Source organism: Osmia bicornis, chromosome 9 (genome assembly GCF_907164935.1).
Source record: "Osmia bicornis bicornis chromosome 9, iOsmBic2.1, whole genome shotgun sequence".
Taxonomy (NCBI): domain Eukaryota; kingdom Metazoa; phylum Arthropoda; class Insecta; order Hymenoptera; family Megachilidae; genus Osmia; species Osmia bicornis.
Window position 1 is genome coordinate 5,608,544 of NC_060224.1, and position 12,146 is coordinate 5,620,689.

General features: G+C 40.1%; 2 protein-coding genes across 3 annotated transcripts in view; both read right to left on the reverse strand.

The window, feature by feature from the left end:
- Positions 1-8,445, reverse strand: part of LOC114883135 (protein TANC2) — a 34,585-nt gene extending 26,140 nt beyond the window's left edge. For both annotated transcript variants that reach the window (XM_046287210.1, XM_029200612.2), the window contains exons 1-2: positions 8,100-8,445; positions 3,154-3,305 (exon numbers count right to left, since the gene is read on the reverse strand). In XM_046287210.1, coding sequence (XP_046143166.1) covers positions 3,154-3,250 — 97 coding nt within the window. In that variant the 5' untranslated portion in view covers positions 3,251-3,305; positions 8,100-8,445. The remainder of the gene's footprint in view (positions 1-3,153; positions 3,306-8,099) is intronic.
- Positions 8,446-11,574: 3,129 nt separating this feature from the next.
- LOC123988141 (DDRGK domain-containing protein 1) lies at positions 11,575-11,949 on the reverse strand. The gene has a single exon (XM_046287168.1). It carries the CDS (start codon positions 11,947-11,949, stop codon positions 11,575-11,577), a length of 375 nt encoding a protein of 124 aa, XP_046143124.1.
- Between the last annotated feature and the right edge of the window lie 197 nt (positions 11,950-12,146).

Here is a 12,146-nt window from a genome sequence, read left to right on the forward strand (position 1 = left end):
TATACGTGCCCGAGATCGTGGATCTCACGAGGGCGCTGAAAGGTACGGCCTCGCCGTTTTATGCGGCCACCATACGTACGTGGCATGCGTCCACTACGTGTCCGGCATAAGACGACCGCACCGAGGAGATCCTGCGATCACGAGATACCAACTATAAGAGCTGTCTATATCCTCGACGGTCTGGAGCGTCTGTAACCCTATACCGAGGCCGCGTTCAGAATTTTAGGTGACTCGATCATTCGGGAATTTTGAGAATAACAGAAATCTAGGACACCGGCACCTCATCGGGGTTATCTATCTCGTTCGATCGTCTCCGAATGTTGCTCGCCGATTAGAAAGATTAAAGTTCTTCCATTGAAAGAGGAAACGGAGCTGGCGAAACGCGCGTGTAACGTTCGCCGACCAGCCTGTCTCGTTTTCGACGTACGCTCGTTCATTGAGTAATGCGCGGCCCTGTTTCACGCCCGTTTCATGCCGCGATACGATTTATGCCGGTTACGCAAGCAAGCACACGAGATCGTACGCGATGTGGAAAGCGTCCGGTGGATTACATCGTTCGACCACGGGGACACTCTCCTCGGGACGAATAATGAAACGAAACCTCGTTACGAAGCGGAGGCGAACAACGAAGCAGAAAGCGGTTGACCGATCTCTTCGACTTATGAATCGACCGGGACAACACAAGTAGGATGATACGAGCGAGTGGGAAAACAGGAAACGTTCAGCGAATCGATCGAGCATAGTACTCGCGACTTCGTTATGATTATCGACCAAGACCACTGAACGGACCGGCGTTCCCTCGTTTTATCTGTCTCTGGATGTAACATAGATGCGAATTACACGAACGACGTTTCACTGACCAATGAAGTGATCATTGTGACGTGCGTGCATGCAAAGATAAACGGGACGACCGCTGACAGAGAAAAGACGACGACGCAGAGAAAGCTTCGTGTACGTTCGTGTAACGACATGTAATCGCTTCGATTCGTTTCAAATAAAAATATTGATTTACAACCACTAACGTTGGACAATTAAACGTTTTATCTTTTCCAAGAAATTGATTTCTATATCAGTGAATGACTGAGATAATATTCTTTTGTCGCTACGGAGTAGAAAAAATAGACTTATTTCATTAACGATGAATCGTCTGATCGATTAACATAGAAGGGTTTAAAAAGTTAGCTCGATATTCATAATCAGACTTAAGAGTAGTGGTTTTCATGCGGTTACTTTCTCCTCTCCGGCGCACAGGAAATCGATCGTAAAGCTTGAACGTTGCCTATTTGCGCTCATCTATCGGTCAATTTATGCTTCCTCTAGCGTTGGAAAGGTGGTCGGAAGGTTTCCCTGATTGGACGCGATTGGGGAATTAATAAGATCAGCAGACGGCGCCAGTTCTAGATAATTCTTATCGAGCAACAAGACTCGTGGACGATCCTTTACCGTAGGGTGTCTGCTTCTTTGGCTCCTCCGTTATGTTTCTTATCAAACCGGAGACGAAGAAAAATATCGGCTATCCAATGCATGCAAAACGATACGTACTCTCGCGGTAACAATAGGCGTGTAGAAATTCAGATAACTTTCTGTTCTCCGCTGACAATTTGTTTCTTATGAATTTACCTACGACGACATTCGTATTCAGAGTTCGCGTTGCTCTTTTACAAGCGAAAGTGTTCATTTCTGCAAATTTTTCTTCCTTCTAGGAATGATTTCAAGGCTTTCGGTGTTTAAACGCGAAACTGGTATTCGTGGTTTCGTCTGTCGCTCTTCCAACGTATCTCCTCGAAGAAGATAAAACAGAGCTCGCGATTAAACAATAGGCCTGGCAAGTGAACATATTATCATTGCCAAAAACGGAGCCTGACGCGGCTGGTTCCCCAGCAATTGCGTACATACACCACGCCCCCGCCCAATGCCTACATGCATTACAATCGCGAAGTTCGAATTCGGAAGTCGTGTAGGTGTGCTCTGACTCAGACCGACCGTCGAGTCTTCGTTTTCAATCGTATCCGGCTTGACTTGGTCAGGAATAACCGTGTTCGGTCAACGATGGAATTTTAATAAAGAAAAATCTATCGTCCAGCTGGACGAACGTCCATCCGCGCACGCTAAGGAATTTACCTTACATTTTACACGATGGTTCATTATCAAGCGAGAAGGGACGGCTTGAAATACCACGTCACATCGTTCGATCTTTCTCTTTGCTAATTTTTTTTTCATTTTCATTCGTATGCGTCGTATGCAATTGTCTTTCGCGATAAACTCGAATTGTTCCGCGGCGATAAGGCCGATTCAATGTTAGCAATTGATCCGTGGAACAAGTTGAACCGGAACACAGATAAAATTCGGTCGTAAAACGCTATTAACTGCTGTTAAGCAACATTAAATATCGAGCCGAGATAAGGGGATTCTTTTGTCGGTGTGAATGAGATTCGCTGCATCAGAGATTTTACGGAGGCCACTAACCTTGCTCTTTATGAATGGTGGAGTTAAGAATCAGAGTGTTAGTTATCGTGTACTTATTGGGAACTGTATTTCTATTGTGTAGAAGTAGATTTAATAAAAATACCGTGCAAGGAGTATTTTTTAATTTTGTATCAGCGCGTACATGCGCGGTCTTTTGAAACAGTACCATTAGTGCCATCTGGAGGGGATCGATGAAATTAATCGAATAGAGAAAAACTTTTTTCCGTAAAATGAGCGATTTTATCGCTTAACTGGGGTGATTAAAAGATTCTATAGGTTTAATTTAATCCAGCTAATGACATTTCAGCCCGTTTGTAACGTCAATAAAAAAAATAACAAAAATTGCACTCTATGGAACAGGAAATGGTACAGCTACCTAGCGGTAGATCTTAAGAACTAATGGAACTAAATATTTTTAAAATCTTTCAGAATACTTGGTTCTTTCAATATTTTAAAACATTTAAAGTACTCTGTGTTGATGGAACTCTTCAAATAATGACTCTACAATTAAAATTCATTTAACGCGAGTTTCTATTTTGTTAGTTTCTGCGCTTGCCGCTAGTTGACGCTAATAGCAGTGTTTCGAAAGCGCCTGCGCTAATTTAAAATTAGAAAATATAAAGAACCATATTTTCCGTATTTTCAGACAGAAGAAAAAGGAATGTGATATTTTTAATTAAAACTCACCATTGTTGTAAATTTCTGCGTTAACCAATGTTTCCTCGTCGTCGGTATCCGGCCCAAGGGACACTGGAGTGTATACGATCGAATCTCTAGCTCTCATTTTGTTGCTTTTTAAACGAACAATCCTCTTCTTTCACAGTTCATTCGCGAACCACCTGAAACAATAGTTATTTGTTAGAATGACATTATATTTTGTGCGTTTTAAAATAAGTTGTTAATTATTTTAATTGTTTGTAAGCTGATCATCGAGTATATATAACAAAATATTTAAGTAACGAGAATGATGAAGATGTTTTAAGAATTTGATGGAGCAGAAGATAAAATAGCGGTAGAATTCAAAGCTTGCTGGGCGAGTATACAACTATGCCATGACTCAGAATGCCAAATATAGTGATTGCTGGGATTTCAGTAGATTTTTCACGAAAATACTACATCCAGCCCCAAGTATACTCTCATATTTACCAGAGAAACTAAATAAAAATTGATCAATTCCAGAAGTTTTCAGAAACCCTAACATTCTTCCTTCGCAACGCGAGTCAAACTATCACTGCTTTCTTCTTCAAATCAAACCATTTCTCCAGTCTACATTTATCATTAATAAATAACTGTTATTCGATCGAACAAAATATCGACGTTGGTTGAAATTGAATTATAACTTATGTTAATCATAAACCCGCTATCCATTTTATGGAAAGTATAAATAAAGTTCCGCAAACTCGTAAATACCGTTATCTTGCTAGAATATAAGAATCTACGACGATATTTCAGCTACAAGAATTTCATACTGCAATTAACTGTTCGCAGACAAAACTTTTATATTAAAATTACCTTTTTGATCGTTCGAGCGTGACGAATATCGCACACTTCTTCACGGTAATCTAAACGAAATGGAAGAGAAACAGATTCAAAGAAATATCTACATGTAATAAAGGTTTCGTTTATTTATCCCAGAATCCCTTCAATGATAACGCAAACGTAACGCGTTGTCCCATATGTTTTTTCTGTGCCTCTGTACCCGACATGTGTGTCCTTGTACCAAAAATGGCAACCCCTCCTGAATTTAAGTCAAACAAGCCTACTTCTATTTTTCTTCTTGTGTATCTAGAATACTCCACAGAAGATCCGTCCGAAGGAAAATCTATTTCATACGATTTCGTTGAAAAATTCTCAATGGTAAATTGAGATATCGTTATCCATATCTCTCCCCATTATTACAATAAATATTCCTACCGCGTGATGTTAATTTCTTCCTAGATTCTTCGGCTATGATTTGTCACATTGCATCGCTAAGTGCATCGCAAAGTGCATCGCGTCGGGCAGTATCGGAATTTCCTTCGTTAATAAACCTATCGAAATGAACGATTAGTATTTCCCTTAGCAACCGGTTTCCTCGTCGCCGCGTTCACGAGTCGTCTTCGTGTTCAGGATAGAGGATCTATTTCGGATAAGACGACCGCCGTCGTCTCGACGCACCGGTAGACGTCATTCTTCCGAGATGCGATCACCGTACAAACGAGCCCGCCTTTATGTCTAAGAATGTACCAGCTGTCGGTATGTAACATTGTTTCAATAAAATGTCACATCGCGAATAAAGTAAATAGAAAATTTCATTTATCGAATAACGAATGGAGAGATTAAAATTGAATTTAGACTTGAAATTGTGCCCTGGGTCGAAAGAAGTCCAAATTCGTCGTCTGAATTTTGAGAACTGAGAGATTTTAAGAAAAATAATGCAAGTTCTACAATTTCCTTTGAATAGCTCATTCCAGACGTACAATTTACTCGGGTGTTTGTACGGCGGAGCCGTGGATACGCGTGTGTATACACGAACGCATAAAGCAGTGGTTGTAACCACGCCTTTAGGTTCGCGGGGGGTCTTTGGCTACGGATATACATGGAACAAAGAAGAGGAACAGGACCTAAATATCACGCTGCTCGATTTCTGCGATTCGTTCCAGGAACTGATATTTTTAAAACGGTTGCATTCAAACGAATCGCTGCTCGTCTGCTACAAGTCTGCACTTGGTTGGCGGGCCAAACTCGAATCCTTCCGCCATCTCTACTCGGAAATGCCTCTGTGCATTTGTATATTAAATTATTGAAAATTTAGAAAACTAGGAAGGTGTGAAATTAAATTGAAATCCTCCCTGTTTAATTTCGCCATCCGTGGGTTAAGGATGTTTTCTATTGTTCAGGTAATTCTCTTTAAACTCCCCCGACAATATTGCACAGCCGGAAGGACAGAAGGAAAAAGAATTCTTCTATTCTTAGGAGACACTCTCCCCACCATAATCGCGTTCCTCTTCTCTTCTTCCGTTCCAAGCAAAAGGAAATCATCGGATTTTATTTTTTGCTCTCGCTGCATTTTTCAACACCCACGACGACTAATGAAAGGCAATCAGCGTCGAATGCATCGCGATGTAAATCATTTATCGATGCAAAAAGAACAGGGAATCACGGAAATTCCTGAGTGCATGCTCTGTTTCCAGTAGAAGGGTAAATATAGGACGTTTACTAGAGATTTCTTGCTAAAATTAAACGACGGAAGCGATCACGATAACGACCACTGAGAGAGGAAAGAATATCTTGACTATAACGTAAATACGACGGGCGTGGAATGATTCCAGTCGGGGAACCAAATAATTCGTACGATCGCACGCGACCGTTGTAATTAAAGTGCAACAAGGCATATTAATGAGACAGGATATCCGTTTTATTCTAGATCCTGTCAATGAGTTCTCACGAGACGCGTTTAACCCTTGAACAGCTGAGTCTGGGTCAATCAAGACTCAAACTTACAAAACATATACAAGAATACTAGCAGTGTAAAATTTAGAAAATGGAAGTAATATAAAATACAAAATTAAATTAAAATTGGGACTTTCTTCTTAAACCCTTCCTTAATCCTTCTTGCAAATTTATCGTGATCTTTACTGTATCCACGATCAAAAGAAAGTTTCCAAAGCTCAACGACGACCCTAATTTACCCAAAAGCTCCCCTAAATTTTCCGCCTATCCTAAACGAAATATACCTCCCAGCATCTCGAGTTGAACGAACTTGCTCGTTTCTGTGCAACACCCTTGACGCCTTTAGACTCCACTTACTAATTCTCTGCCCTTTGCACCCACGCACGTGCCAGGCTGCAGTCTAACGCAATAACGCGGTCGGAACCTTCTGTCGTGGGGGTTTAGCCCTGTTACCACGTGGTTTATGCGCCCGTTGGGCCCAGAAGGTGACGAGAACATACGTAAATTGCTACCGACATTACTTCCTGGTTATATTTAGGCCCGAAGGAAGATCGAGTTTCTGACGGTCTCGACGGCGCGCTGGAAAGTTCTGATAACCATCGAATCAGTGGGGATACCCATCGACGATGGATCGACGTTATCTGATTCGACGTAGATATTTGGCCTCCTTTCACGTCGAATAAATATAGACGCGATTCGAGTGTCCCTTATTTTTCAGAGATCCCTTCGTGCTTTTTTAATGCACTTTTTCCTTTCGATGCTCCCTCGAGCAGCGTTTAAAGCTTCCTGGTGCCGGAGGATGTTAATGCGGGGCACGCGTGCAACCGGGAGATGACTGACACATGCGCCGCTGTGTACGAACTTGTCAAACTTAGTTATAGCAGAGAAGATGGAACATCTTGTAGGTAGGTGTGCGTGTGATTGATGCGATCACTTTAAAAGTCGTATAAAAATTGAATTTATGTTGCAGTCGGAACGGAAATGTGTATATATACTTTAACCCTTTATGATTCAGCGTATCTGCTATATTCTTCCGGGCGAAAGTGTGAAACATTTCAAGCCAAGCCTGAAAGTTTAACGTTCCTCGTCGAAAAAAGAATCGAAAACAAATCGCAGCTTCTCAGAACAATTTCTCATCGGCTTTTCATATATTCTTATCAGACCATTCATCATTTTTCTTCGAGTACACGGTCTCTAACGAGGCAAGAAGCTCGCACGCGTCCACAGGAATGGAGGGTATGACGGCACGGGCCAAGTCCGTTCTCCGGCTGCTAGCAAGAGGGTGTCTACTACTAGTAACTGTTGGTCGTCGACAAAAATAGCGCCCTCGAAGGCGTCGTACCTACGGATGCAACAAGCATTACCATCGACAGAAAGGAAGGAAGGGAGACGAGTCGGGATTTAGACACGACGTTTGCCCTTCGGCAAAGGGACGTTGTTCTACGCTCGAAACGAGAAAAAAGGAGATCACGGTAGCTAGAGGAAGCTCTATTTCCGGTCTCTATATCCGAGGTGCACGACCCCCATGATCGCTGTTCGATATTGCGTCCCTTGATCAAAAATACACGTTTTGCTTTCTCAGCCTCTAGGAAGAAATCTCATTTAGAACGTATTAAGATCCTTCCAAACATGCTTCAACTACCCAAGATTATAAACGATGGATCTTTAGATTTTCCAGGTAATCTTTAGCACTTCAAAAGGCACAGGAAATTATTTATACGAATAAAAAATTCTCTTTCCTGCGGTGTCTGATCGGAAACAAAGTGCATATAAGTTTTTCTATGAACGAGATTCTGGAGGAAGTGGCAGCGATACGCGAATAGAACACACGGTCGCGTCAAATCGTGTGGTCAGCTGATCAGAAGCGGATTTCCTTCGGGAAGCTCTGTCGAGTCATGCATCAGATGAAAACAAGTAGGATTCTCGGTAATGATCAATCATGCAAACATTATTAATGGAAATTATCTAATTTTCATGCTGACGCAAAGAAGCTGGTTGATCGGGGGGCAGGCAATTTTAACCACGGTCAAATGAAACGTCCTCTTCGTAGCATGTAGGGAATGTTGAAAAAAGGACTCTTAAACGGTCCCCTTTTTTCGTGTGAATTCTAACCATCGAAGAGGAGGTAAGCTCGCGAGTTATGCACCTCAAATTCGTCGGCGAAAAGAGATTAGCCCGGGTTGTATCGGACAAAAGCTCACCGGTGTGTTTCAGCCTCGAAATAGCAGCGTCGGGACGTCGACTCTCAGCTATCTCGCGTTCCACGGAGCAACGACACTTTTCTTCCTTTCCTCTTCTTCGTCTGCTCCTCCTCGTCCGGATGCACTTTAGTCCTCGCGAAATTTATAAAAATAAAATGCCTCGAATGTCCTCCGATTGGACAGTCGGAGATTCTTAGCGATACATGTACGATTAAATAAATAAATAAATTAGAAGATAGGTACGCGCGACCAAACGTCAATTTTTAATGCTCTTCATCCCTTGTCCCTCCGTTCAGAGGAACACCGAACCAGTCGACGCGCTTTCAACGACTGCACCACGTTGCAGTCGTTCCCTTCGAGCGACGACGAAGCTCCCGTTTGTCCAGGAGCTCTTTTTTCTCTTTGCTGCTTTCCCCACCAGACTCTCTCCACTTTCCCCCTACTATTTCCTTCGGCTTTGGGGTGGAAACGCGCGATGAGACTTTGATGTACCTTCTTCGACAATTTTCTTACAAAAGTTCATTCTTTCGGGGGTCTTTGATGTTACTTCTTCGACTTCTTAAATAGATTCTAATATTTCTATGATTTAAATTACTTGGCGTAATTATACTATGTTATTCATGCTGCTTGTAATTACCTACTGGTGTAACGTGTTAATATATTCACTGCCCTGATAAATAATTAAGAAATGGAAATCTATATCGTCGCATGTCTTACCATGTATGGTTAATTCTACTGCAGCGTCTAATGTGTTAATCTTCTACTGTGGCTGCCCCAGTAGAAACGGCCATGTGCAGCAAGACGCGCAACTGCATCTATGCAACTGGGAATTAGAAATTCAACTAAAATTTTAAAGGATTAAATCAAAGTGAAATCATCTTTCTTTTATTCATCGGAGGAGGATCAAGTCACTTTAAAGTATCACAATGTATTTGAAGTTCTTAGCTACTTTCGTGTGCAACCATTAATCCTAATGTAGCCGATGCATTTCCTTTGGAAAGACATCAGCAATTGTGCATGTCAATAAAATTTTGTTTGTTCTTGTACACCGATCCCCACGAGCCATACTTCCCGCTCTTATTCGTCGACTGTTGCTGGAATCCTGTCGTTGTCTGGCCATTCCTTTCTTTCCTGTATATTAAGAACGATTAATTAACACGAATTAAGACAAATGTTTAATAAAAATATACCTAACGCCGTCGTGAGATCTTTTGTTCATGGTATCGTCAATATTTGTGTACACCATTTTCGTTTCTCTTTTCTTTCTTCCGGTTACAATTAAATTAATTGAATTCAGTCTTTGAATCAGACACTAGGTTTTCTTTCAAAATAAAGTGCTGGTCCTTTATTGTATCACCTATAATCATGATCAATTTTATTTGAACTTAATAATTTTTTAATTCATTAACTACAATAATGGAAATTGTAGTAAAGCATGTTAAAGTAGCAAGTTTATTTTATTTAATAAAGGTACTCACTCTACGGCACGTGATGCAAATGAACAAGAACCAAAAGTTCTAAACGATTTGCAGTGTTACCGCGTCGACTCCCTTTGCGAGTACGGAGGTTTTTAGCAAGCCTAATAGAAAAATCAAATTTCAATAACATATCTTGGAGAATTTCGAACTCCATCTTTGGGAAGATCAGAAAATACAGAATAACATATTTTAATGTTTAACTTCGATTTTTAAATAATTGTAATTTTAAATTCTTCTTTAAATATATGTATATGAAAATCATTCGCACTTATGCAAGTAAAAGGCAAACAGGTTTCAAGGTTTCCCCGATCCCTCTTCGTGACTTTTAATCACGAATTTAAAATGTTACAATGGACGGTCGAAATGCAAATAGAAAACCTGTTTCCACGTCTGTACACTTACCTAACACTCGGTAAAAATCTCGGGATATTGCCTTGACAGTCCAAGACTTTGCACCTCATCGACACATAGGTGTTCTCGATTTTTCACGAAAAACTACGAGGTTCTCTTTGCTTCTAGCTAAACGTTTCGCGTTGCTCTCTTCAACACGAATCGATGATTCTGCTCGATTGAAAGTTGAATTTTAGCTAGGAACGTCTACACAGTGTCTTTAGCAGGACTACAGGTGCGTCGGTGGTTCCGTCGCCTTTTACATAGTCTCTGGATGTCCCCTTCCTTTTGCCGATCGCTAATATCGAGTGGGGATCGATCTCCACTTCCTCACACCATATCGCAGAATTTTTAATGCGTAATTGTGAAACCTGGATGATTTCGTTCGTCTTTAATGGGGTTTTTGGTACGTCAAAAGAAATGGTCCATCGAAAGCTGTGAATAAACTTTACAAACATCGATGCTGTTTTTCTTTTTTTAAATTTCATCAAAGTATATAAGTTAGGATCGAGTCTGATCAATTATATCGTATTTAAACTGAGTTCTTCAACTTGTTTACTTGGAAAGGAATGACCAATAGGTTCATTAATAATGTACATTAATTACAGAGAATAGTAATTCTTGTACAGGAAAGAATTACCCTATAAAATTTTCCTTAATTGCTTCGATTATACATGAAACGATGTATATTAAGAAGTAAAGAACACTTTTTTCTTATTCTTTTTTCAATCGTTTCGTGTTAGAATATCGAAAGATGGAGGCTCGATGAATAAACATCGTCAGGACTATAATTCTTTCTACTTGTAGAAATCGAGTTAGATTCGGGTCAGAACTATTATCATTGACTCGAAAACAAATTCTACGTTGTTTTTGGGCGTAGAAAAATTTCGAGAGAAACCCTCCTAACTGCTGAACTAACTTTAGTGTGAAGAATGGGACACCTAATGGTCGTAAAGGGCCACGAGTGGTTCTTCACATAAATCAGGGTAACATCAATCTTTTCAAGGCTCAAGCTGATATGTTCTTGAATAAAATTGTTGCAAATACAAGCAGCATGCAATTTCACGATACAGTCGTCTTTAGAGACCCACCCAAGGCGGTATAAATTATACATTCAGGGGAAAATGAGAAAAAAATAAGACGTGGAACATGTAACTAAAGGCAAACTAGAATCTGACGCAACATCGATCCATAGCGTCGTCAGAATGTTGTTTTAAAACAACCGAAATTTTTTTTTTTTTAATTAATAAGGTTTGCAGTTTACAAGCTCCCTCGTTAATCAACCCGCAGCAGCGGTATTATTTTTTATCAATATAAATACGAATATCAACAGTATTTTTCGCAGGTGATAAATTTTTTGTTCCGAACACCGGTCGACTAATTAATTTGTGCGAATAAAATTTGGGAAAAAACAAATGTTGTATTCTGAAAAAATTATTTACAAATAAATAAAATATATAATTTATAAGTAATATATAAAATCTGTCGTATAGAGGATCCTATTTACTGGATGGATGTGTATCAGATTTATGTAAAACAGCATATAAATTTATTAAATCTATGATTATTTTATCATTGCAATAGAAATGTGGATATATATTTTTCATTTATCTAGCCTCCACCATATCACGTTGTTTGCTTGGATTCAGGCTTATTAATTCATTTGAACTTTCTGCCAATTCAGTGATACTGACTCTACCACGCTGTTTTACAAACTTTGCAACAGCTTCAAGTTCTCCCTGAGAGATATAAATGAATTTTCCTCTGTCATCGATGACACCAGTTAAAGTTCCAGTTGTTTGCAACTCCTGAATTCTATCTACTACACCAGCAGTCTTTAAGCCAAAATGTGCAGCTAAATCTTCAAGGATTACTACTTTATTGTCTTTGATGTATTGAAGAAATGATTGCAACAAATTCTCTTCCTCATCCTTGTTATCTTCTTCATAGCCTTCCTCCTCTACACTAAATGCTTCTTTCATTTTCAAATATTCCTCATGTTCCTTTCTTTCTTTCTCTTCTCTAGCCATCTTCTCTGCCTCTTCCTGTTTTAACTCTTCTTCGCGTTCTTTTTCATATTGCTTGTCCCTTTGTTCTTGAAGAAGCTGTTCCAGCTTTTTACGTTCTTCCCTTTCCCTATCAGCTACTTCTCTCTGTACCTTCTTCTCTGCTTTAGCTG